This window comes from Salvelinus alpinus, chromosome 19 (genome assembly GCF_045679555.1).
Source record: "Salvelinus alpinus chromosome 19, SLU_Salpinus.1, whole genome shotgun sequence".
In the NCBI taxonomy this organism is placed as follows: Eukaryota; Metazoa; Chordata; class Actinopteri; order Salmoniformes; family Salmonidae; genus Salvelinus; species Salvelinus alpinus.
The window spans coordinates 15,644,332-15,669,726 of NC_092104.1; the positions used below are offsets into that span (position 1 = coordinate 15,644,332).

The 25,395-nt window shown below is 43.2% G+C and overlaps 1 protein-coding gene and 1 pseudogene across 1 annotated transcript; one reads left to right on the forward strand and one right to left on the reverse strand.

Annotated features, from left to right (window-relative positions):
* Positions 1–242: 242 nt before the first annotated feature.
* prxl2c (peroxiredoxin like 2C) lies at positions 243–2,475 on the reverse strand. The gene is made up of 6 exons (XM_071352433.1): positions 2,134–2,475; positions 1,733–1,801; positions 1,249–1,302; positions 1,028–1,133; positions 788–922; positions 243–553 (listed from the first exon to the last, which is right to left on the reverse strand). The coding sequence occupies exons 1-6, from the start codon at positions 2,311–2,313 to the stop codon at positions 423–425; spliced, it is 675 nt and encodes a 224-aa protein (XP_071208534.1). The 5' UTR covers positions 2,314–2,475; the 3' UTR covers positions 243–422.
* Positions 2,476–22,392: 19,917 nt separating this feature from the next.
* The window catches only part of LOC139546018 (F-box/LRR-repeat protein 17-like), a 605,954-nt pseudogene continuing 602,951 nt past the window's right edge, over positions 22,393–25,395 (forward strand).

The following is a 25,395-nucleotide window of genomic DNA, read 5'->3' on the forward strand; positions in this document are numbered from 1 at the left end:
CTATGAAGTTGGGCTACTATTAAAAAAAAAAACACACATAAAGGTTGGCATAGCCTAAATAGAATAGGCTGATACGTTATTACAATGTAATAACAATCTTTTTTTGAGAAGGTTATTTAATGGGGTTTTAGAGAATGATGTAGAATGAATGTGTAGAGGACTTGATGTCTGATGGGGTGATATGTAGCCTAAGCCTATTGGTGAGCCATTGAATTATGACAATTATGACCAAGATGCAGCAGTGAAAAAGAAAGTATTTTTTATGTACATGATTATAATCAGACAATTAAGCATGCATCTCCAACACGGTGTCAAGCCTGGGTGGCTGACTGTTTTTTGTATTCAAAACCAAAAATGTACTATTGACATGAGATTAATGTTTTTCATCATGGCACAAAAACAAAGCAGGATACACAAGTGGGCTACACAACAATGATCTTTGGCTTATCACTGAGGTCCAGTGTGTGTTGTACTCCGGACAGCTGTAGCAACCAGTTGATGGGCATGTGGTCCAGCCGGTTCATATCAAAATGGGCAAAATGGACCTCAGAGCCTGGGCAGAATGACAGATTTGCACACTAATAGACAGAGCAGTATATTCACAACATATTCCATATTGGATACTGACCCAACTCAATTTTAGACAAATGTAAAAATTAAAAGGGATATACCACTGTGCATAAAACCTATAGAATAGCCCAAGATGTGAATCACATGCACTACAGTAGGCTATTTGTAAGCTATAGCTAATACTATCAACAACACTGTAATAGCACAATGCAGTTACCTGGGCCAACGATTATGGCTCCACCCTGCTGTCGAGGATCTCCCTGGAAGTCAAATATAGGGCTGGTCATGGCCCTCCACATGCTCTTCATATGGCCCACCAGCATACCTGACTTCACATGAGGGCTAGGTTTGGCTAGACAGACAGAAAATGTTTTATGTTTAATTTTATTACAGCTTTTATGTAGAGTAGACTATTGCTATTTCAGGAATACAACAAAAGACAGAATGAATGTCTCACCTGATTCCACAGACATCTCTCCTCTCCTCATCCCCAGTCTTTTGTATATGCATCTCTCTGGGTCGACGTATATGTCATGAGGGTAGCCAGTCAGTGAGCAGAACGACTACATCACACAGAGAAAACACACGTCAGACACTGCACAACAACACAACAAACAAGAGCATACAAGTATTATTGACATTGACATAATTGCAGAATGATACATTGAATATGACTACCTCAATATGATGATGAGATGATTGTCCTATAACAACCAGTCTGAGACCAGCTTCCTGCATTGAATATATGAAAACATTCATCAAGTTAGACATAACAAGTTATAGCCTATATTGTAGGCTATGACACATTTGTCACTAAAATCAAAGTTTATTGGTTACGTTCACAGATGTTATCGCGTGTGCAGCGAAATTATTGTTTTTCTAGCTCCAACAGTGCAGTAATAGGGCTAATACCTAGCAATAAAAAAACAATACGCACATAATCCAAAAAGTAAAAAGAAAGAAATTAAGAAATATCAGAACGTGAAATGTCAGTGTAGGGAATAGTGGGTAAACATTATTAAAGTATCTAGATGAAAATTATACTTTATCTAATACTGCAAATGGTTTTCAATAAAGACAGTTATAGACTGAAGAAAGTAGCAACTGGAAACGTTTCCCTATTAGAAAACGTCAAAGAAAAAAATAACACTTCACCACTCACCTTTAGAACTTCCGCTGGTATTCTGCTCAAATCATCCACATATTCTTTGCAGGTGTGGCACAAGAAATTCTGTCGAAATACAGAGTTTCTTTAGGAATTTGAAGCGTGTCTGCTGTTATTCGTTCTAATAGTCTCCCCCTCTTTGAACAGTGAACATCTGTGCATGTCGTGTCCTCATAATCTGTCTAGTCTGACTGCGCTGAACAGCACGCTAGCTAGGCTACTTTGTTGCCTGCGCAGCGCTGCCAGAAGCATGTCGTTGCTTTTACAACTATTAGATCAATATATACGGTTTAGAAACCTAGCCCCAACGCCATAAATTATTCTGAGTGTAGGCTATGTAGGATAGTCTAAATGTTTTGTAAAGTGAATATACCGTAAAGTAGCCAAATATTTCCTACCCGAACAAAAATAACGACTGATTTCCTGTCTTGGTAAAACTCTTTGAAGAGAGTTGAGACTCCATGTCGGTCATAAATCAAACAGTCCTCTACATCCTCAAGACGAACATTTACGGGTGGTCTCTTGATCTCTCGATGATCCTTCGTTATTTGTTGCGTTATAGGTGGATCTGTCGCCATCGCAGCATTTCATGGTAGTTTAATTTTTCCAAGGCCGTCTGCCCATGCTATTTTGGGACTTGCCGTCGAAGCGTTATCTGGCTTCAGGTCAGGAGTAGGCTACTGAACACTATTCACGCCCATTTTCGTGTGCAGTCTTGCCTCGAATGTCTCTTATTTGCCAATAGGCTAGACTTTCACCACACACGTTCATTCTATAGCCCACTTTTAACAAAGCAGGCATATGGACCAATTTGGGCAACCTCAAAGGCTAGAAGATAAGGCCTACCTGTGTCTGTGTGTGTGTAATTTCTAGCATATAGAAGGAGAGAAAACTGCTATGATGGGGGTTTCATCCTATGACCATGTGTGCAAAGTCTAGGGGAGATTCTCATTTGGGCTCGTCTGGCTCACACCAGCAGCTCTCGAAGTGGGTCGCGTCAGACATACTACATTTGGGCACATTTTATTAATTTGTATTAAACTTGTCAAACTGTACAAACATATAAGGAAGTTTAATTATACATTCAAAATGCATTGGTTAAGTTAGCAAAGAACATAACCAAGAACACAGGTTTAAGAAAATAAATATATATATATATATATATATATATATTACAAATGTCACAGGGGTCTTATACTGTATACTGTACATACAATTATATATATCATATCAGCTTGTATGTATCAAAGGCAGCACTGAGTTTCAGGGCATGTTTGTTTTTAACAAATCTTAATGATTGCACAAAATATAAAGCTCTCTTATCAATAATAAGATAGTCTTCAAATATCTACATTTGTATATACAGAATTTGGCTAATACTATGACATTATTGACTATGAAATGTAAATAATTTACATCTTAGAATAAATTAAATTTGACATCATTGTCTGTGAAATTGGCAATATTCATATTCTTTGAAAATAACTCCACCCAGAAACAGGTGATATGATCGATCGCAACAAAATAAAATATGTTCAGTAGTTTCAATGTCATTACCACAAAATGTACAGCCATTACGCTCTACATTGAATTTCAATCTTTAAAATTAATTTGATGAACAAATATGTCGAATTTTAAAATGGTTCTCTTTGGCCATCAGTGGTATAGAACAAATATGTTGTTCTTATTTTCTTGCTTACAGATGCATCAAACATTTGACAGATATAATTCCTTTTCAATTAACTGTTCTAGGAATAATTATTTGGAAATAACTTGTCTGACATGTTTGTTACACTTCTTATCCCCTAAACAACAGGCATTATGTACACTGAACAAAAATATAAATGCAAGATGCAGCAATTTCAAAGATTTTACTGAGTTACATTTTTTTTAAGGAAATCAGTCAATTTAAATATAAAACACTAAGACCTAATCTATGGATTTCACATGACTAGGAATACAGATATGCATCTGTTATTCACAGATACCTTAAAAAAAGGTACGGGCGTGGATCAGAAAACCAGTCAGGATCTGGTGGGACCACCATTTGCCTCATGCAGAGCGACATCTCATTTGCATAGAGTTGATCAGGCTGTTGATTGTGGCCTGTGGAATATTGTCTCACTCCTCTTCAATGGCTGTGCAAAGTTGCTGTATATTGGTGGAGCTGGAACACGCTGTCGTACAAGTCAATCCAGAGCATCCCAAACATGCTCAAAGGGTGACATGTCTGGTGGGTATGCAGGCCATGGTAGAACTGGGCCATTTTCAGCTTCCAGGAATTGTGTACAGATCCTTGCGACATAGGGTCGTGTATTATCATGTTGAAACATGAGGTGATGGTCGGGGAGGAATGGGTCTTCCTTTCCTGTGGCGGTCCTCATGAGAGCCAGTTTCATCATAGCGCTTGATGGTTTTTGTGACTGCACTTGAAGAAACTTTAAAAGTTCTTAATGTTCCGTATTGACTGACCTTCATGTCTTAAAGTAATGATGGACTGTCGTTTCTCTTTGCTTATTTGAGCTGTTCTTGCCATAATATGGACTTGGTATTTTACCAAATAGAAAAAATCTGAGTACGGCGAAAGTGTTTTCTTATTGAGAAAAACTAAATTTGGATATTTTACCTGAATTATTGCCAATTGCAGATTATTAAAAACGTAAACGCTCTACTTGTCTGCACGAGCGGATTATGATAGCGCCAATTGGAGGGGGGAGCACCGCGTGAACTGGTGAGCAACAATACAATGTGGAAGCAATGCACCCTCCCTCATCTAGCATAGATGTTGCTAGGGATCTTCAGCACAGTTGATCTAGACCTAGCCACTGTTTTACTACCACTGTAGCTATTACTATCCACCGAGGTAAAGACAGCTTCAGGTTGGATATTCAACGGATATTCGCGCTTTCAAACCTCAATAGCTTTCAAACCACTTGAGCCACAGACTCCAAAGAAGTGTCATGATGTTGGAAAAATTGCGCACAACATTGCACAGGTATTATTTTCACGATTTGGACATTAATTCGCTTTCCAAAGCTAATAAACATGTGGAAATGTGAGCAGCATTTTGTATTCCAAGTTGAATAAGTTAGGGAGTGTAAACAAAGTACAAACTTTTTTACATTCAAATTTCAATAGCTCCTTGGTCATGTAGCCTACTGACTTCAAACAAGGTTCAGAATGTCCACCGAGTGGGCCTACATATTGCACACCCTTTAGTTTGTCAATTTTCATCTCACACGTTTTTAAATGAAATTTTCAAAATGTAAAATTTAAATATGTCCTTGGTCATGTGACCTAGTGACTTCAAACAAGGTTCAGAATGTCCACTGACTACCTTCATATCGCACACTCTGATGTTTGTCTACTTTCATCTCATGCTATTAGACTTAAATCTGTAAGCTTTGCAGGTCTTCATTTTACATGGGTGTTATTATTTTTCTTTTTTAAGTCAACAAATGTTCCATCCTCGCAATAACTATCTTTCACATGGACACTGAAAAGATCCGCAAATGGCTGTATGTGGTATGGATCAAGAACAGGAGAGGTGTTCAAACAGAGGTGCTTAAAGGAACTTCTTATGGCTGGGGGCAGTATTGAGTAGCTTGGATGAATAAGGTGCCCAAAGTAAATTGCCTGCTACTCAGGCCCAGAAGCTAAGATATGCATATTATTAGAACTCATATAGCAGGCAAAAACCTGAGAAAAAATCCAACCAGGAAGTGGGAAATCTGAGGTTTGTAGGTTTGCCTATCCAATATACAGTGTCTATGGGGTCATATTGCACTTCCTAAAGCTTCCACTAGATGTCAACAGTCTTTAGAACCTCGCTCTGGATAAGAGCGTCTGCTAAATGACTTAAATGTAAATGTAAATGTTTGATGCTTCTACTGTGAGGGATGAGGGAATGAGAGCTGATTGAGTCAGGGGTCTGGCAGAGTGCCACGAGCTCACTCAGGCGCGCCCCCGTGAGAGGTAGCTGCGTTCCTTTTCATTTCTAAAGACAAAGGAATTCTCCGGTTGAAACATCATTGAAGATTTATGTTAAAAACATCCTAAAGATTGATTCTATACATCGTTTGACATGTTTCTACAAACTGTAATGGAATTTTTTTACTTTTCGTCTGGCCTGCGCGTCATGAATTTGGATTTTTGAACTAAACGTGCAAACAAAAAGGAGGTATTTGGACATAAATTATGGACTTTATCGAACAAAAAAACATTTATTGTGGAACTGGGATTCATAGGAATGCCTTCTGATGAAGATCATCAAAGGTAAGTGAATATTTATAATGCTATTTCTGACTTCTGTTGACTCCACAACATGGCGGGTACCTGTATGGCTTGTTTTTGTGTCTGAGCGCCGTACTCAGATTATTGCATGGTGTGCTTTTTCCGTAAAGTTTAAAAAAAATCTGACACAGCGGTTGCATTAAGGAGAAATGTATCTAAAGTTCCATGTAAAACACTTGTATCTTTTATCAATGTTTATTATGAGTATTTCTGTAAATTGATGTGGCTCTCTGCAAAATCACCAGATGTTTTGGAGGCAAAACATTACTGAACATAACACGCCAATGTAAACTAAGATTTTTGGATATAAATATGAACTTTATCGAACAAAACATACATGTATTGTGTAACATGAGTGTCATCTGATGAAGATCATCAAATGTTAGTGATTCATTTTATCTCTATTTCTGCTTTTTGTGACTCCTCTCTTTGGCTGGAAAAATGGCTGTGTTTTTCTGTGACCTAACATAATCAGATGGTGTGCTTTCGTCGTAAAGCCTTTTTGAAATCGGACACTGTGGTGGGGTTAACAACAAGTGTATCTTTAAAATGGTGTAAAATACTTGTATGTTTGAGGAATTTTAATTATGAGATTTCTGTTGTTTGAATTTGGCGCCCTGCACTTTCACAGGCTGTTGTCAAGTCGATCCGGGATCTCAGCCGTAAGAAGATAACCTGATAATGACTTGATATTTGAGTGCATTCACAACAAGCCACCTGCAGACAACTTACAAAATGCAAAAGTGCATTTGAGGGTTCGTTTGTCTGATGAAAATACTTATGGCCTACTATTTCTAACTGGGAAAATAAACTCCTATGTCTTTTGTGAGTAAAATCCTTTTTCCAAAATTGATTTAGGTACATTTGTGTGAAGAGGTATGAGGGTTGTGATATGGGTCATTTAATAGTAAAATCATTTAAGGGATCAATACATTTCTATATTGCTTCCCCAGTATCTGCATGAACCATCAGGCCCAGTGTTTTTGGTTGACCCTGCTGGACAGAAAGAGAAGGAGGAATCGGAACACACTGCATTCAAATTCAGGTCTTAGTTATTCCATTGTACTGGATCTAATACATATTAGCATTTTACATACATTCAGTAGTGTAATACTTTTTTATGACATACTGTGAAAAACTATTTTGGAATCTGGCTCTGTCGCTTTCAGACATGCGCAGAGCAGACTTGAACGACAGGGGTTCTCTGTAAAGAGAGTAATCCAAAAGGCACAGACACACCTCTTAACTTTCAATTGGCACCGTTGACCTGTATGTATTCTCTCTTGATTGGCTCTGTGGTGCACAGTCTGGCGGTCTGACTAAAGTGCCAGAGGTATGGGGAGAGACATCCTCCTTTGTATTTATGGGAACAAATATTTCCTAACACTTTGGATCCTATTCTTGGACAGTTAGAAGACACAATGCATCAATGCATTTTTTTTTACTGTCCATGAGTAACCTCAACCTTGTGGGTCTATGGGTGTTTGGGCCAATAAAGTGCCAACTCAATTCTACCACTGACTAGTCTCTCATGCTCCTATGAACGGGGACACAGGGCAATAGTTTTTAATCTAAACCAGCCCTTTTTACTTGAGTACACTAACCCCTAATTGGGGCTCTATTCTTGACACATAGTAGCAGTTTACCAGATAAGAAGTCAAGAAGATCAAAAAGTAGATTGTTGTAAGGGTGTATTACATCCTGTGCTGGCCACATTGTCATATCCATTCTGGATTCTGAGTGGTAAAATCATAGCCGAAAAATGGCTCTATGTATGTGTATACATTTTCTGCCAAGACAGAACTGCCAAAGGGGGTGGAGTTGCAATCTACTGCAGAGACAGCGTGCAGAGTTCTGTCATACTATACAGGTCTGTGCCCAAACATTTCGAGCCTCTACTTTTAAAAAGTCCATCTTTCCAGAACTAAGTCTCTCACTGTTGTCGCTTGTTACCAACCCCCCCTCAGCCCCCAGCTGTGCCCTGGACCCCATATGTGAATTAATTGCCCCCCATTTATCTTCAGAGTTTGTACTGTTAGGTGACCTAAACTGGGATATGCTTAACACCCCGACCGTCCTACAATCTAAGCTAGATGCCATCAATCTCACCCAAATTATCATGGAACCTACCAAGTACAACCTCAAATCCGTAAACTCTGGCACCCTCATAGATATCATCCTGACCAACCTGTCCTCTAAATACATATATCTCAGCAATTACTACCTGCGTCCGTAATGGGTCCGCGGTCAAACAACCACCCCTCATCACAGTCAAACGCTCCCTAAAACACTTCAGCGAGCAGGCCTTTCTAATCGACCTGGCCCGGGTATCCTGGAAAGATATTGACCTTATTCCGTCAGTAGAGGATGCCTGGTTATTCTTTAAAAGTGCTTTCCTCACCATCTTAAATAAGCATGCCCCATTCAAAAAATGTAGAACCAGGAACAGATATAGCCCTTGGTTCACTCCAGACCTGACTGCCCTTGACCAGCACAAAAACATCCTGTGGCGTACTGCATTAGCATCGAATAGCCCCCGCGATATGCAACTTTTCTGGGAAGTTAGGAACCAATATACACAGGCAGTTAGGAAAGCAAAGGCTAGCTTTTTCAAAAAGAAATTTGCATCGTGTAGCACAAACTCCAAAAAGTTTTTGGACACTGTAAAGTCCATGGCGAATAAGAGCACCTCCTCCCAGCTGCCCACTGCACTGAGGCTAGGAAACACTGTCACCACTGATAAATCTACGATTATAGAGAATTTCAATAAGCCTTTTTCTACGGTTGGCTTGCTTTCCACCTGGCTACCCCTACCCCGGGCAACAGCTCTGCACCCCCCACAGCAACTTTCCCAAGCCTCCCCCATTTCTCCTTCACCCAAATCCAGATAGCTGATGTTCTGAAAGAGCTGCAAAACCTGGACCCCTACAAATCAGCTGGGCTAGACAATCTGGACCCTCTCTTTCTAAAATTATCCGCCGCAATTGTTGCAACCCCTATTACTAGCCTGTTCAACCGCTCTTTCGTATCGTCTGGGATCACCAAAGATTGGAAAGCTGCCGCGGTCATCCCCCTCTTCAAAGGGGGAGACACTCTAGACCCAAACTGTTACAGACCTATATCTATCCTACCCTGCCTTTCTAAGGTCTTCGAAAGCCAAGTTAACAAACAGATCACCGACCATTTTGAATCCCACCGTACCTTCTCCGCTATGCAATCTGGTTTCCGAGCTGGTCATGGGTGCACCTCAGCCACGCTCAAGGTCCTAAACGATATCATAATCGTCATTGACAAAAGATAATACTGTGCAGCCGTATCCATCGACCTGGCCAAGGCTTTCGACTCTGTCAATCACCGCATTCTTATCGGCAGACTCAACATCCTTGGTTTCTCAAATGACTGCCTCGTCTGGTTCACCAACTACTTCTCAGATAGAATTCAGTGTGTCAAATGGGAGGGCCTGTTTTCCGGACCTCTGCCAGTCTCTATGGGGGTGCCACAGGGTTCAATTCTTGGGCCGACTCTTTTCTCTGTATACATCAATGATGTCGCTCTTGCGGCTGGTGATTCTCTGATCCACCTCTACGCAGATGACACCATTCTGTATACTTCTGGCCCTTCTTTGGACACTGTGTTAACTAACCCCCAGATGAGCTTCAATGCCATACAACTCTCCTTCCGTGGCCTCCAACTGCTCTTAAATGCAAGTAAAACTAAATGCATGCTCTTCAACCGATCGCTGCCCGCATAGGCCCACCCACCTAGCATCACTACTCTGGACGGTTCTGACTTAGAATATGTGAACAACTACAAATACCTAGGTGTCTGGTTAGAATGTAAACTCTCCTTCCAGACTCATATTAAGCATCTCCAATCCAAAATTAAATCTAGAATCGGCTTCCTATTTCGCAACAAAGCATCCTTCACTCATGCTGCCAAACATACCCTCGTAAAACTGACTATCCTACCGATCCTTGACTTTGGCGATGTCATTTACAAAATTGCCTCCAACACTCTACTCAGCAAATTGGATGCAGTCTATCAGAGGGCCATCCGTTTCATCACCAAAGCCCCATATACTACCCACCACTGCGACCTGTATGCTCTCGTTGGCTGGCCCTCGCTCCATATTCGTCGCCAAACCCACTGGCTCCAGGTCACCTATAAGTCCTTGCTAGGTAAAGCCCCGCCTTATCTCAGCTCACTGGTCACCATAGCAGCACTCACCTGTAGCACGCGCTCCAGCAGGTATATTTCACTGGTCACACCCAAAGCCAATTCCTCTTTGGCCGCCTTTCCTTCCAGTTCTCTGCTGCCAATGACTGGAACGAATTGCAAAAATCACTGAAGCTGGAGACTCATATCTCCCTCACTAACTTTAACCTCTATATGGTATGTGGGACGGTAGTGTCTCACCTCGTCAACAGCCAGTGAAACAACAGAAATCCCATAATTTAAATTCCTCAAACATATATGTATTTTACACCATTTTAAAGACACACTTGTTGTAAATCCAGCCACAGTGTCCGATTTCAAAAAGGCTTTACGACGAAAGCAAACCAAACGATTATGGTAGGTCAGAGCCAAGTCACAGAAAAACACAGCCATTTTTCCAGCCAAAGAGAGGAGTCACAAAAAGCAGAAATATAGATCAAATTAATCACTAACCTTTGATGATCTTCATCAGATGACACTCATAGGACTTCATGTTACACAATACATCTATGTTTTGTTCGGTAAAGTTCATATTTATATCCAAACATCTGAGTTTACATTGGCACGTTATGTTCAGTAGTTCCAAAACATCCGGTGATTTTGCAGAGAGCCACATCAATTTACAGAAATAGTCATCATAAATGTTAATGAAAATACAAGTGTTATACATGGAATATTAGATCCACTTCTTAATGCAACCGCTGTGTCAGATTTCAAAAAAACTTTACGTAAAAAGCAAACCATGCAATAATCTGAGTACGGCGCTCAGACGACAAATCAACCCAAAGAGATATCCGCCATGTTGGAGTCAACAGAAGTCAGAAATAGCATTATAAATATTCACTTACCTTTGATGATCTTCATCAGAATGCACTCCCAGGAATCCCAGTTCCACAATAAATGTTTGTTTTGTTCGATAATGTCCATCATTTATGTCCAAATTCCTCCTTGTTGTTCGCGCGTTCAGTACACAATCTAAACTCACGACGCGCGGGCAGGTCCAGGCAAAAGTTCAGACGAAAAGTCATATTACAGTCCGTAGAAACATGTCAAACAAAGTATAGAATCAATCTTTATGATCTTTTTAACATAAATCTTCAATAATGTTCCAACCAGAGAATTCCTTTGTCTTCAGAAATGCAATGGAACTCAAGCTATATCTCACATGAACGTGCATGGTCAGCGCATGGTCAGCTCATGGCAGACCTTACTCAATCCCCTCTCATTCACCCCCACTCCACAGTAGAAGCACCAAACAAGGTTCTAAAGACTGTTGACATCTAGTGGAAGCTTTATGAAGTGCAACATGACCCCATTTCCACTGTATCTTGGATAAGCAAAGAGTTGAAAAACTAAAAACCTTGTTCTCAACTGGTAAAGTATTATGTTCAACAACTGACATTTTCAGATATTATTTTGACAAACACACTTTGGTGCTTACAATTCATTCTCTATTCTCATAGAAGAACAAGGAGCTATTGAAATTTTACATTTAGAAAAATTCATGTAAAATCATGTGGGATGAAAATAGACAAACTAAAGGGTGTGCAATGTGTATGGCCACTGAGTGGACATTCTGAACCTTGTTTGAAGTCACTAGGTCACATGACCAAGGAGATTTTGAAATTTTACATTTTGAAAAATTCATGTAAAATCATGTGAGATGAAAATTGACAAACTAATGGGTGTGCAATGTGTGTCTATGCCATCGGGTTAGCTACAACCAGTTTTGAAAGTGTTAGGAGTACTTGTTAAAGAGCTATTGAAATTAGAACATTTTGATTTGTCACTATGTTGACGGTCCCTAACTGCTGTTAGTGGACGTAAGGAAAACTACAGGCGAATATCCGTCGAATATCCAACCTGAAACTGACTTTACCTCGGTCTACTATCCGTCAATCTTACCATGTAGCCTATTGCTGGATAGTTGCAGCTTTAGAAGTTATTTTCTTCAAGCGATACTGTAGCTTTCTCGCTAGTCTTCTATTTTAAAAACCTATGTTTACATGGGAATTAGCTAGGCAGGATAGGCAGGCACAGTGTAATAATACATTGTTACACAAAAGCATAAATCTTAAACCTGCTTGCAGCATGTCAATGATACTTGAAAACTCACAATGGATATAACTGAGTAAGGTATGTCGAACTGCGCTATATATACTGATTCAAGGCTGAGGGAAGGGACTGCTTATTCTGATGAATTTGTTTACAAATCTAGGGCGCTACGATGTAATATCTGCTCTCGCGAAAGTTGTATTTACAATGTAGCTAGTGAACCAATAGTTGCAGAAATGATCTATAGAAGGTAACTCACTCACTGTCGATTGGGCAGTATCATCAATGTAAGAACAGTTGATATGTATTCAACACTTGCTGTCTGCCAATGTAGGCAACCTTATGAATTATGCAAATACCATATTTACAATGTGCAGGGATACTGGAGTGATGGAAGTAGACATGTATAGGGATAAGGAGACTAGGCAACAGGATATAAGATAAACAGAGTAGCAGCAGCTTGTATGTGTGTGGGTGTGTGTAGAGTCAGTATATATGTATGTGCATATTATGTGTGAGTGAGCAGATGATGGCGGTGCTATAGCCATACCAGGCAGTGATGCAGCCAGTCAAGATGCTCTCAATGCTGTATAACTGTATAACTTTTTGTGGATTTGAGGGCCCATGCTAAACTTTTTCAACCTCCTGAGGGGGAAGAGGTGCTGTCCGCCGCCTTCACGACTGTGCTTGTGTGTTTGGACCATTTTAAGTCTTTAGTGATTTGGACACAGAGGAACTCTCAATCTGCTCAATCTGCTCCACTGCAGCCCCGAGACCAGACTAGCTAACAAGCACTGCATTTCCAATTCTTGGAGTGGAGGAAGCGGGGCGTCCTCACCTCCGATGAGGAAGCAGCCTCCGATTATTTGGCCCGGGTAACCCCCGAAGCGAGGGGGCCTTAGCACGGGTCTGAGCGACCAGTGCGCCCCTCCATAAAAACATTCATCTGACGTTGGTGCCTCCAAGTTTAGTTGCGGCCAAACGGGGTGCTACGTCAGTCATTGCCGGAGCCCTCTGTGTCCATAATGGGTCGTAAGGGACCAGACTATACAGTCTCATGGAGGCACAATTTAGGCTGGACGCTTGTTCATGATTAATGTCCCCTCTGTTACCCCATGTTCCACGGTGTTCAAGGGGTATATACATGACAGGTCGCTCCTACCAGGTGGCGTGGCGAGAATCTGTCTCCTCACCACGTGCTCTCACCACTGGTGTCCCCCAGGGCTCTGTTCTAGGCCCTCTCCTATTCTCGCTATACACCAAGTCACTTGGCTCTGTCATAACCTCACATGGTCTCTCCTATCATTGCTATGCAGACGACACACAATTAATCTTCTCCTTTCCCCCTTCTGATGACCAGGTGGCGAATCGCATCTCTGCATGTCTGGCAGACATATCAGTGTGGATGACGGATCACCACCTCAAGCTGAACCTCGGCAAGACGGAGCTGCTCTTCCTCCCGGGGAAGGACTGCCCGTTCCATGATCTCGCCATCACGGTTGACAACTCCATTGTGTCCTCCTCCCAGAGCGCTAAGAACCTTGGCGTGATCCTGGACAACACCCTGTCGTTCTCAACTAACATCAAGGCGGTGGCCCGTTCCTGTAGGTTCATGCTCTACAACATCCGCAGAGTACGACCCTGCCTCACACAGGAAGCGGCGCAGGTCCTAATCCAGGCACTTGTCATCTCCCGTCTGGATTACTGCAACTCGCTGTTGGCTGGGCTCCCTGCCTGTGCCATTAAACCCCTACAACTCATCCAGAACGCCGCAGCCCGTCTGGTGTTCAACCTTCCCAAGTTCTCTCACGTCACCCCGCTCCTCCGCTCTCTCCACTGGCTTCCAGTTGAAGCTCGCATCCGCTACAAGACCATGGTGCTTGCCTACGGAGCTGTGAGGGGAACGGCACCTCAGTACCTCCAGGCTCTGATCAGGCCCTACACCCAAACAAGGGCACTGCGTTCATCCACCTCTGGCCTGCTCGCCTCCCTACCACTGAGGAAGTACAGTTCCCGCTCAGCCCAGTCAAAACTGTTCGCTGCTCTGGCCCCCCAATGGTGGAACAAAATCCCTCACGACGCCAGGACAGCGGAGTCAATCACCACCTTCCGGAGACACCTGAAACCCCACCTCTTTAAGGAATACCTAGGATAGGATAAAGTAATCCTTCTGACCCCCCCCCCCCCCCCTTAAAAGATTTAGATGCACTGTTGTAAAGTGGCTGTTCCACTGGATGTCATAAGGTGAATGCACCAATTTGTAAGTCGCTCTGGTTAAGAGCGTCTGCTAAATGACTTAAATGTAAATGTAAATGTATATCAATCTCTTTAGGGTGAGAGTAATAAATTGGGCGATTCACTTTTTGTCCACAAGGGGGCACTCCTTCCTCCCCCATAGGTGGCTCATTACTGGGATTCATTGCGAATTCCTGCCTGTAGCTCACTAATCCCAATGAGGTGCTTAGTGATAAAGGTTATGGGTTATACAGGCGATCGGTTTCATTCCTGGGAATTAGATTCAATGTCGAATCGCCCCTGTCACCAGAGAAGGGGTCCATTTTTCATTTGTCTGCCCCTTTTCCAGCTGTGGACCTAGGATCAATTGAGACACTCAAGTTTTTTAAATCCTGTATCTCTTGACACATGAAAATAGTCATGGCTTCAAAACCATCAAGCTGCATACTGGACCCTATTTCCAACTAAACTACCTAAAGAGCTACTTCCTGTGCATGGCTTTCCTATATTTGCAAAGGGTCGTAAACTTTCCGGTAAATTTCTGTAATTTTTTCGGAAATTTTCCATGGGAAGTTAAGCCCGGGAATTTGGGGAATTTCGCTTAAATTCATCGACAAAAGTTAGCTTATAACAGTGAACCTTTGTGAACCTTTTTTTGTGGGATACATAAGGCAATTCTAGGTCTTGTGGTATATTTTGGTTAAACTATCCCCAATTCAATGGAATTGCAACCCTCTTCATGCACAGTGCATTTTTCCATCACACATGCTATTGAGCCCACACTTCCATCACATGTACAGCTGATTCTCAAGATCTTGCACACTAATGAGATGCTATTGAGCCCATACTACTACAGTACACTGCCTGAGCCAAGGACTACATGCTTTCTGGTAAGTTTTGATTACAATACTGGGTGGGGTGAATATATTTTATGACATACATGATTTTTTGTTAACTAGTAAAATGTAGCCTACAGCAAAGTGTGTTTAAATCATTTCTTAGTTGCTAACAATTTTTGCTAGTTAGTTTTTGCTACTGTGTGGATTTTAGCTTGCTTGAGCCTGCTAACTGAGGAGTGTTAATTCACCTGTTTCCATACATGTTTCATTTGAAACCATTTATCTTACAAAGGAGTTGTTTATTCTAACTTCTTAACTATTTATCTGTACATGGAATTGTATTATTATTATTATTATTATAAAAAAAAAAAATCTTTACAGGAAAATGCCACGGGCACTATATGATGTGTGGAGACATTTCACTGCAGCAAATGTAGAAGGAAAAGCTGTGTACATTTGCAAATACTGTGCCAAATCATATGTGAAGAATGCAACAAAGAACAAAGATGCAGAATCATCTGGCCAAGTGCATAAAGTTCCCTCAGCGCTCACAACAAGCAACCTCTGACAAAAGTCCCTCTACTTCAATTTGAGGTGAAAATTATGAATCGGACACCTTATCGATAGCAACAGCTCATGGTCCTCCTGGAATCAGAATTTGTTTTGACTCAATGGAGGAACATAGTCAGAGAAATGCTGATGAATGTATTGCTCGAGCTGTGTATGCAACTGGTTCACCTCTGATGCTCACAGGCAATGTGTATTGGAAGAGATTTCTGAATGTTCTTCGCCCAGTATACACCCCTCCAACCAGACATGCTTTATCTACTCATTTGCTGGATGCAGAGTTCAACAGAGTTCAAGTGAAGGTCAAGCAAATCATAGAGAAAGCAGACTGTATTGCAATCATCTCTGATGGGTGGTCAAATGTTCGTGGGCAAGGAATAATTAACCACGTCATCTCCATCCCTCAACCAATATTCTACAATAGCACAGACACAAGGGACAACAGACACACCGGTCTCTACATTGCAGATGAGCTGAAGGCAGTCATCAATTATCTTGGACCACAGAAGGTATTTGCACTGGTGACAGACAATGCTGCGAACATGAAGGCTGTTTGGTCTAAAGTGGAGGAGTCCTACCCTCGCATAACATCCATTGGCTGTGCTGCTCATGCATTGAATCTGCTCCTCAAGGACATCATGGCACTGAAAACAATGGATACACTCTACAAGAGAGCCAAGGAAATGGTTAGGTATGTGAAGGGTCATCAAGTTATAGCAGCAATCTACCTCACCAAGCAAAGTGATACGAATAAGAGCACCACATTGAAGCTGCCCAGCAACACCCGTTGGGGTGGTGTTGTCATGTTTGACAGTCTCCTGGAGGGGAAGGAGTCTTTCCAAGAAATGGCCACATCACAGTCTGCCGATATGGACAGCCCATCAAGAGGATCCTCCTGGATTATGTATTTTGGGAGAGCGTGGTAAGCAGCCTGAAACTCCAGAAACCTGTAGCAGTAGACATTGTACCGATTGAGGGAGACAATGCCATCCTGTCTGATGTTCAGACTCTGCTTGCAGATGTAAGAGAAGAAATCTGTACTGCCCTGCCCACTTCACTGTTGCTCCAAGCAGAGGAAACTGGAGTTCTGAAATACATTCAAAAAGCGTGAAGACTTCTGCCTGAAGCCCATACACGCTGCAGCGTACATGTTGGACCCCAAGTATACTGGCAAGAGCATCTTGTCTGGTGCAGAGATCAACAAGGCCTATGGCGTCATCACTACCGTGTCTCGCCACCTTGTCCTGGATGAGGGCAAGGTTCTAGGCAGTCTGGCAAAGTACACTTCCAAGCAAGGGCTTTGGGATGGAGATGCAATATGGCAGTCGTACCAACATATCTCATCAGCCACCTGGTGGAAGGGACTTTGTGGATCTGAGGCTCTTTCCCCTGTTGCCTCCATCCTCCAAATCCCACCACCAACATCAGCCACCTCAGAGCCAACTGGTCCTTGTTTGAGGGAACACACACCAAAGCACGCAACAGGCTGACCAATACAGGGGATGAAACATTGGTGGCCATCCGTGCATATTTGAGGCTTTTTGAGCCTGTCAACGAGCCATCCTCAACAAGGTTGGAAAGTGACAGTGAAGATGGGGCCTCAGAGTCTGATGTTCAAGAGGTGGACATTGAGGATGTCCAGGGAGAAGACATGGAAGCGTGAGAGGAAGACAACCAAAGCTTGAGTTTCTAGACTATCATTTTACAGATGTATGTTGAAAAGGTTTTTGGGAGATGCGATGGATCATTGGGGATCATTCAATATCTTTCTTTTGTTGTTCAAGGAAATCATCCCATGTGAAGAGTCAACTCATTTAATTGAAGTTAAATTCGTAACCAATTTATTTTTTCTTCTATTCATTTGCAATTATGTCTACTTATGATAAGGTAAAAGGTTTATGTTTTTGTCTCCATATGATATGGTAAATATATCCAATACAAAAACCATCTACATTTAAATGGTATGACAAATTAATTTGCATATATTTCCATTAATTCCCATATATTCCCGTTAATTCCTATGGAAAGTTTCCACCTCTGAATATTCTCCAAAATGTGCAACCCTAGTTTAACATGATAAATGGCTCCCTATCCACCAGATGTGTACCAAACTCATTAAAAGTGGCAGTAATAAAGCTACTCTTGAAAAAGCTAAACCATGACCCGGAAAATGTTTAAAAAAACTATCGGCCTATATCGAATCTCCCATTCCTCTCCAACATTTTTGAAAAACCTGTTGCACAGCAGAAGACAAATAATGTATACAAACCGCTTCAGTCTGGTTTTAGACCCCATCATAGCACTGAGACTGCACTCGTGAAGGTGGTAAATTACCTTTTAATGGCGTCAGACCAAGGCTCTGAATTTGTGCTCGTGCTCCTAGACCTTGGTGCTGCTTTTGACACCATCGATCACAACGTTCTTTTGGAGAGATTGGAAATTGGTCTACATGGACACGTTCTTGTCTGGTTTAGATCTTATCTGTCAGAAAGATATCAGTTCCTCTCTTGATGGTTTGTCCTCTGACAAATCAATTGTAATTTTCGGCGTTCCTCAAGGTTCTGTTTTAGGACCGCTATTGGTTTCACTATATATTCTACCTCTTGGTGATGTCATTCAGAAAAAAAATTCAACTTTCACTGTTATGCGGATGACACACAGCTGTGCATTTCGCTGAAACATGGTGAAGCCCCAAAATTGCTCACCCTGGAAGTGTTTCAGACATAAGGAAGTGGATAGCGGCACATTTTATACTTTTAAACTCGGACAAAACAGAGATGCTAGTTCTAGGTCCCAAGAAACAAAGAGATCTGCTGTTGGATCTGACAATTTATCTTGATGGTTGTACGGTCGTCTCAAATAAAACTGTGAAGGACTTCGGCATTACTCTGGACCCCGATCTCTCTTCTGACCAACATATCAATAATATTTCAAGGACAACTTTTTTCCAAATTCGTAACATTTAAAAAATCAGAAGAATTTCCAAAAATGATGCAGAAAATTTATCATTTTTTTTCTTTCTAGGTTAGACAACTGCAATGCTCTACTCTCCGGCTACCCGGTAAAGCACTAAATAAACTTCAGTTAGTGCTAAACACGGCTGCTAAAATCTTGACTAGAACCCCAAAATGTTATCATATTACTGCAGTAATAAATAGCCTCTCTACACTGGCCTGTTAGGTTAGGGGTGATTTCAAGGTTTTACTGCTAACCTACAAAGCATTACATGGGCTTGCTCCTACCTATCTCTCCAATACCTGCATGTACGGTACGGTCACAAGACACTTGCTTCCTTATTGTCCCTAGAATTTGTAAGCAAACAGCTGGAGGCAGGGCTTTGTCCTATATAGCTAAATTTCTATGGAATGGTCTGCCTATCCATGTGAAAGACGCAGACTCGGTCTCGACCTTTAAGTCATTACTGGAGACTCATCTCTTCACTAGGTCCTATGATTGAGTGTAGTCTGGCCCAGGGGTGCGAAGGTGAACGGCAAGGCACTGGAGCAACAAACCACCCTTGCTGTCTCTGCCTGGCCGGCTCCCCTCTCTCCACTGGGATTACCTGCCTCTGATTCTATTACGGGGGCTGAGTCACTGGCTTACTCGTGCTCTTCAATGCCGTACCTCGGAGGGGTGCGTCACTTGAGTGTGTTGAGTCACAAACGTGATCTTCCTGTCCGGTTTTGCGCCCCATTGGGCTTGTGCGGTGGAGGAGATCTTCGTGGGCTATACTCAGCCTTGTCTCAGGGTAGTAAGTTAGTGGTCTGTTGATATCCCTCCAGTGGTGTGGGGGCTGTGCTTTGGCAAAGTGGGTGGGGTTATATCCTGACTGGTTGGCCCTGTCCAGGGGTATCGTCAGACGGGGCCACAGTGTCCCCTGACTTCATCCCCCAGTCTCAGCCTCCAGTATCTATGCTGCAATAGTCTATGTGCTGGGGGCTAGGGTCACTGGTATATCTGGTGTAATTCTCCTGTCTTATCTGGTGTCCTGTGTGAATTTAAGTATGCTCCCTGTAATTGTCTCTCTCTCCCTCTCTACGTCTCCATCCCCTCCCAGAGGACCAGAGCCCTAGGAACATGCCTCAGGACTATCTGGCCTGATGACTCCTGGCTGTTCCCTGTTCACCTGGTCGTGCTGCTGCTCCAGTTTCAACTGTTCTGCCTGTGGCCATGGAACTCTGACCTGTTCACTGGAGGTAGTACCTTGTCCCGGACTCTCTCTCTCTATCGCACCTGCTGTCTCGACCTCTGAATGCTCGGCTATGAAAAGCCAACTGACATTTACTTCTGAGGTACTGACCTGTTGCACCCTCTACAACCACTGTGATTGTTATATGACCCTACTGGTCATCTTTGAACATTTGAACATCTTGAAGAACAATCGTGCCTTAATGGCTGTGTACTCTTACAATCTCCACCCGGCACAGCCAGAAGAGGACTGGCCACCCCTCAGAGCCTGGTTCCTCTAGGTTTCTTCCTAGGTTCCTGGCTTCTAGGGAGTTTTTCCTAGCCATCGTGCTTCTACATCTGCAATGCTTGCTGTTTGAGGTTTTAGGCTGGGTTTCTGTATAGCACTTTGTGACATCTGCTAATGTTAAAAGGGTTTTATAAATACATTTGATTGATTGTTGCAAGGTGCTGGGTCTTTTTTGTTAGGCAAACCTTGGTGCATAAACACACTTGTGTCAAAACAAAGTTCCACAGTGTCAAGTGTCGCTTCTCCACATTCAGACACGTGGTGAAATGGGAAAAAGAACCAATCTCCCCCAGTCCATAACATAGCGTCACACATCTTCAGATGGCACTTGACTGGAGGCTCGCTGTCTGCTCCAACCAATAGCACACATGCGCACTGTTTCTTTGGATCATGCGAACAGTGAATTTGGGGTACAGGCTACAGTTTGTTGCGCTTCCCCCACACTTCTGCTGTGTCCTCACGTCGACTGTTAACAAGGTCTCAGTGCTCATTTTGAGAGAAGGAATATCCTCCTGTCTCCAGACGTGGCCAATCCGAGTGGTGTCTATGTCGGATCCAGAACGGCTGGTACAGACGGTATTTCCTGGTTCCGAGAAGGGGTCAGGACTTGGACACCCCGTTCTAGATTTATGTGTCCTCAGCAATCACGTCCGAGTCTATGAATTCAGAATGCTCACAAGCCACCGGCTATTACATTCGACGGGCTGGGGGCAAGCAGTGTTACACGCATACATTCTGGTCTCCCATACTCAGTCTCTAGGCTTCATAGGAAATAGAAAAGGAGCTGCCTGACTCCATCTCAGCGCATTCCGTTTCTGGGTCTCGAGTTAGACTCACTAGAATCACACTTGTCTATCCCCGTAGATGGTGTTCCGGCTCTGAATAGCCCAATTTCATCTGGGTCACATTTCGAAGGCAGACATTTTGGTTTAGCAACCTTCGTAACAGTCTTTGGTAACACCTTTATAGTGTTTATACCTGTGTGGCGCTGCAGTCTTAATTAGCAATTAGTAACAACATTTGTGGTAATATGTTGTTCCAGTTTAATTAGGCTAATGGAGTCTTGTCGACCCCTGTTTAGCTGTGTTAGATCTCTTCCACACAAGACATATCTATCATCTGTACAGTTTAATATAAAGTGTCGTGTTAAATTCTGTAAATTTATGCCCTTCTCTCTTTCCCTACCCAGAGTCTCATCTATATGGGCCATCTTCTCTCGAAAAATGGTTACCGCCTGAAGAAGAGTATGTGCAAGCTGCACCACAAGAAGAAGAGGAGGAACTGCTTCCTCCAGGGGCTGTGCATGCTCTGCTTTATCGTCCACAACAACAGCGGGGGCCTCGACGACGACCAGTTCGAGAACGGCGTCAACGGTGGCTTCGGAATTGGAGGACGTTGTCATAGTAACACAAGTGGTACCGTAAGCGGAGGAATCGGAAATGTTGGATTTGGAGCGGCAGCCGCCTCGAAGCTCGCCGGGCGATACGCTGCTCTCACTTCCCCTGAGGACTGTGCCAAGTTCCTGCTGTCGCCACGGGAACTAGCTATCTGGGAGGGCCAGGGGAGGAGTCTGCTGTCGGCTGTGCCGGCTAAGCTGATCCCACCACCAGCGCTGTTCCAAAGTGCAGGCGTTCCAGTGCTAGCTGTAGCTGTGCCCATGTCTGTAGCTAGTAGTGACAGTGACTATGCTGAGATGGTGAGAAACTACAAAGGGTTTATTTATAGTACTGCTGAATTAGTTAATTGTTTAATTATGTAATTGATTGGCCAGAGTATCCATTGACTTTATGTCCCAGGTTTAAATCAGTCCCTGATTAGAGATGAAGGATGAAAATCACCATGCACTGTCTGAACAGTTTGCTCCAGTACCATAATACGTCCTGGTGTCGCTTCTAATATCATCTGTCTAATCCCTTTTCATGTGGTTCTCGGTGGTCTGTGTCTGATCCTTCTTTCTCTCCTAGGTGTGTAAGAGGAAGTGTGCGGAGGTGCGGATGTGCTTTCTGTAAGCAGCCGCGATGTGCCTTCCCCGTCCCTGAGGGAGGGCTGGAGAACGGAGGATGAGGTGGGGATGCCTCCTCTAACCCTGGGACTGGCCACTGCCAACTCCACTTCTGTCCCCTGCCCTCCTCCTCCTCGACTACCGAGGGCTGCTCTGGGATGGCTCTCGATGGCGATTCGCTTCCCCCGAGTTCTGACTCCTCAACCTTCTGCCCGCATGATTGTGACGACTACCAGGGAAGGGGCTGCGACATGATTGACACATCCAGCGTCAACCGCCTCCCCTCCTCCCTGCTGCTCAAAGTAGGATGGTACCATTAGGGTGCAGTTTCTTTTTGGAGGCCTGATTTAGATGCTTTCAAAATCCTTTTAGTCTAACAACACAATTGAAATGGGTTGGATGTGGGTGGATGCACAATCTGTAAATGTTATTGTGTGTTCTGTTCATCTCAGCTGTTCTCCCACCTGTTGGTGAAGGAGCGCTGTCTGTGTGCCTCACTGGTCTGTAAGTACTGGCGGGGACCTCTGCTTTGACTTCCAGTTCTGGAAGCAAATCGTTCTCAGTGGCCTACAACGAGTAGGATATTTGAGAACATTTAATTTTCAAGAGAATGTTTGTAAACCTCTTTTCTTCTTTTGTAATGTTCATGTATTTTATAAAAAGTTTATTATTTGAATATAAGGACCACTTTCTCATCAAACCTTACCTTGAGCTATAATATCTCTCTCTCTCTCACCCTCAGGTAAATGATGACCTCCTGGTGAAGATAGCATCTCGGAGGCAGAATGTGACGGAGTTGACCATCTCAGACTGTTGTGGCGTGCAGGACCACGGTGTGTGTTCCTTGGCAACCCACTGCTCCGGCCTTCAGAAGTACACTGTAAACAGCTGAGTGACCTGTCTCTCAGCACCCTGGCCTCAAACTGCCCTCTGCTGGCCAAGGTCCATGTGGGCAACCAGGACAAACTGATGGACGAAGCACTCAAAGGTTCTCTCTCTCTCTCCTCCCTTCTCCTCCCCCTTATTTCCTCTCTCTCGCTCCCCACTCAATCGATCAACCAAGTTTTGCAACAAGTGTTACTAACAAGTGTTACTTTCCCTCTTTTTCTCTTCCTCCTCCCCTCCCTCTCTCGTGGCACTAGATGGGACGGTTCAGAGCTGAAGGATATCCACCTGGGCCAGTGCTACAGTATAACTGATGAGGGGATGGTTTCTCTGGCCAAGAGATGTCCCAAGCTGCAGAGAATCTACATGCAGGAGAACAAAATGGTGAGTTCCCTACCCAGAACTTAGTCTGCAGAACTTGGCAGACCAATGCCCTGTCTCTGTAATGGTAGGGGAAACGTTGCCTTCACGTTTTAATTTTAACCCATGAAAGGGGCAGGGAAATGTTCTGGAAGGTCCCAAAGGCTACTAGAGAACCGTTGAGTGGTGTCTCCGTGACGTGTAATGTGTAACAGCTTCATTTGGGATGTGTGTTTACTGTGTGTGGCTTGGTGGGGTATTTTTGCTGTTGGTATCTGTTTCAAATTAAATGCAAATCCCAAACTCAAAACTAAATCTGTTGAAAACATGCAAAGAGGCACAGGCTAAGGGAGAGCACTGTGTGCATTTTGGATGACATGTACAGTCGTGGCCAAAAGTTTTGAGAATGACACAAATATTAATTTCCACAAAGTTTGCTGCTTCAGTGTCTTTAGATATTTTTGTCAGATGTTACTATGGAATACTGAAGTATAATTACAAGCATTTCATAAGTGTCAAAGGCTTTTATTGACAATTACATGAAGTTGATGCAAAGAGTCAATATTTACACTGTTGACCCTTCTTTTTCAAGACCTCTACAATCCGCCCTGGCATGCTGTCAATTAACTTCTGTGCCACATCCTGACTGATCGCGGCCCATTCTTGCATAATCAATGCTTGGAGTTTGTCAGAATCTGTGGGTTTTTGTTTGTCCACCTGCCTCTTGAGGATTGACCACAAGTTCTCAATGGGATTAAGGTCTTGGGAGTTTCCTGGTCATGGACCCAAAATATCGATGTTTTGTTCCCCGAGCCACTTAGTTATGCTTTTGCGTTATGGCAAGGTGCTCCATCATGCTGGAAAAGGCGTTGTTCGTCACCAAACTGTTCCTGGTTGGTTGGGAGAAGTTGCTCTCGGAGGATGTGTTGCTACCATTCTTTATTCATGGCTGTGTTCTTAGGCAAAATTGTGAGTGAGCCCACTCTCTTGGCTGAGAAGCAACCCCAGGATGCTTTTACTGTTGGCATGACACAGGACTGATGGTAGCGCTCACCTTGTCTTCTCCGGACAAGCTTTTTTCCAAATGCCCCAAACAATCGGAAAGTGGATTCATCAGAGAAAATGATTTTACCCCAGTCCTCAGCAGTCCAATCCCTGAACATTTTGCAGAATATCAGTCTGTCCCTGATGTTTTTTCTGGAGAGAAGTGGCTACTTTGCTGCCCTTCTTGACACCAGGCCATCCTCCAAAAGTCTTCGCCTCACTGTGCGTGCAGATGCACTCACACCTGCCTGCTGCCATTCCTGAGCAAGCTCTGTACTGGTGGTTCCCCGATCCCGCAGCTGAATCAACTTTAGGAGACGGTCCTGGCGCTTGCTGTACTTTCTTGGGCGCCCTGAAGCCTTCTTCACAACAATTGAACCGCTCTCCTTGAAGTTCTTGATGATCCGATATGAATGGTTGATTTAGGTGCAATCTTACTGGCAGCAATATCCTTGCCTGTGAAGCCCTTTTTATGCAATGATGACGGCACGTGTTTCCTTGCAGGTAACCATGGTTGACAGAGGAAGAACAATGATTCCAAGCACCACCCTCCTTTTGAAGCTTCCAGTCTGTTATTAGAACTCAATCAGCATGACAGAGTGATCTCCAGCCTTGTCCTCGTCAACACTCACACCTGTGTTAACGAGAGAATCACTGACATGATGTCAGCTGGTCCTTTTGTGTCAGG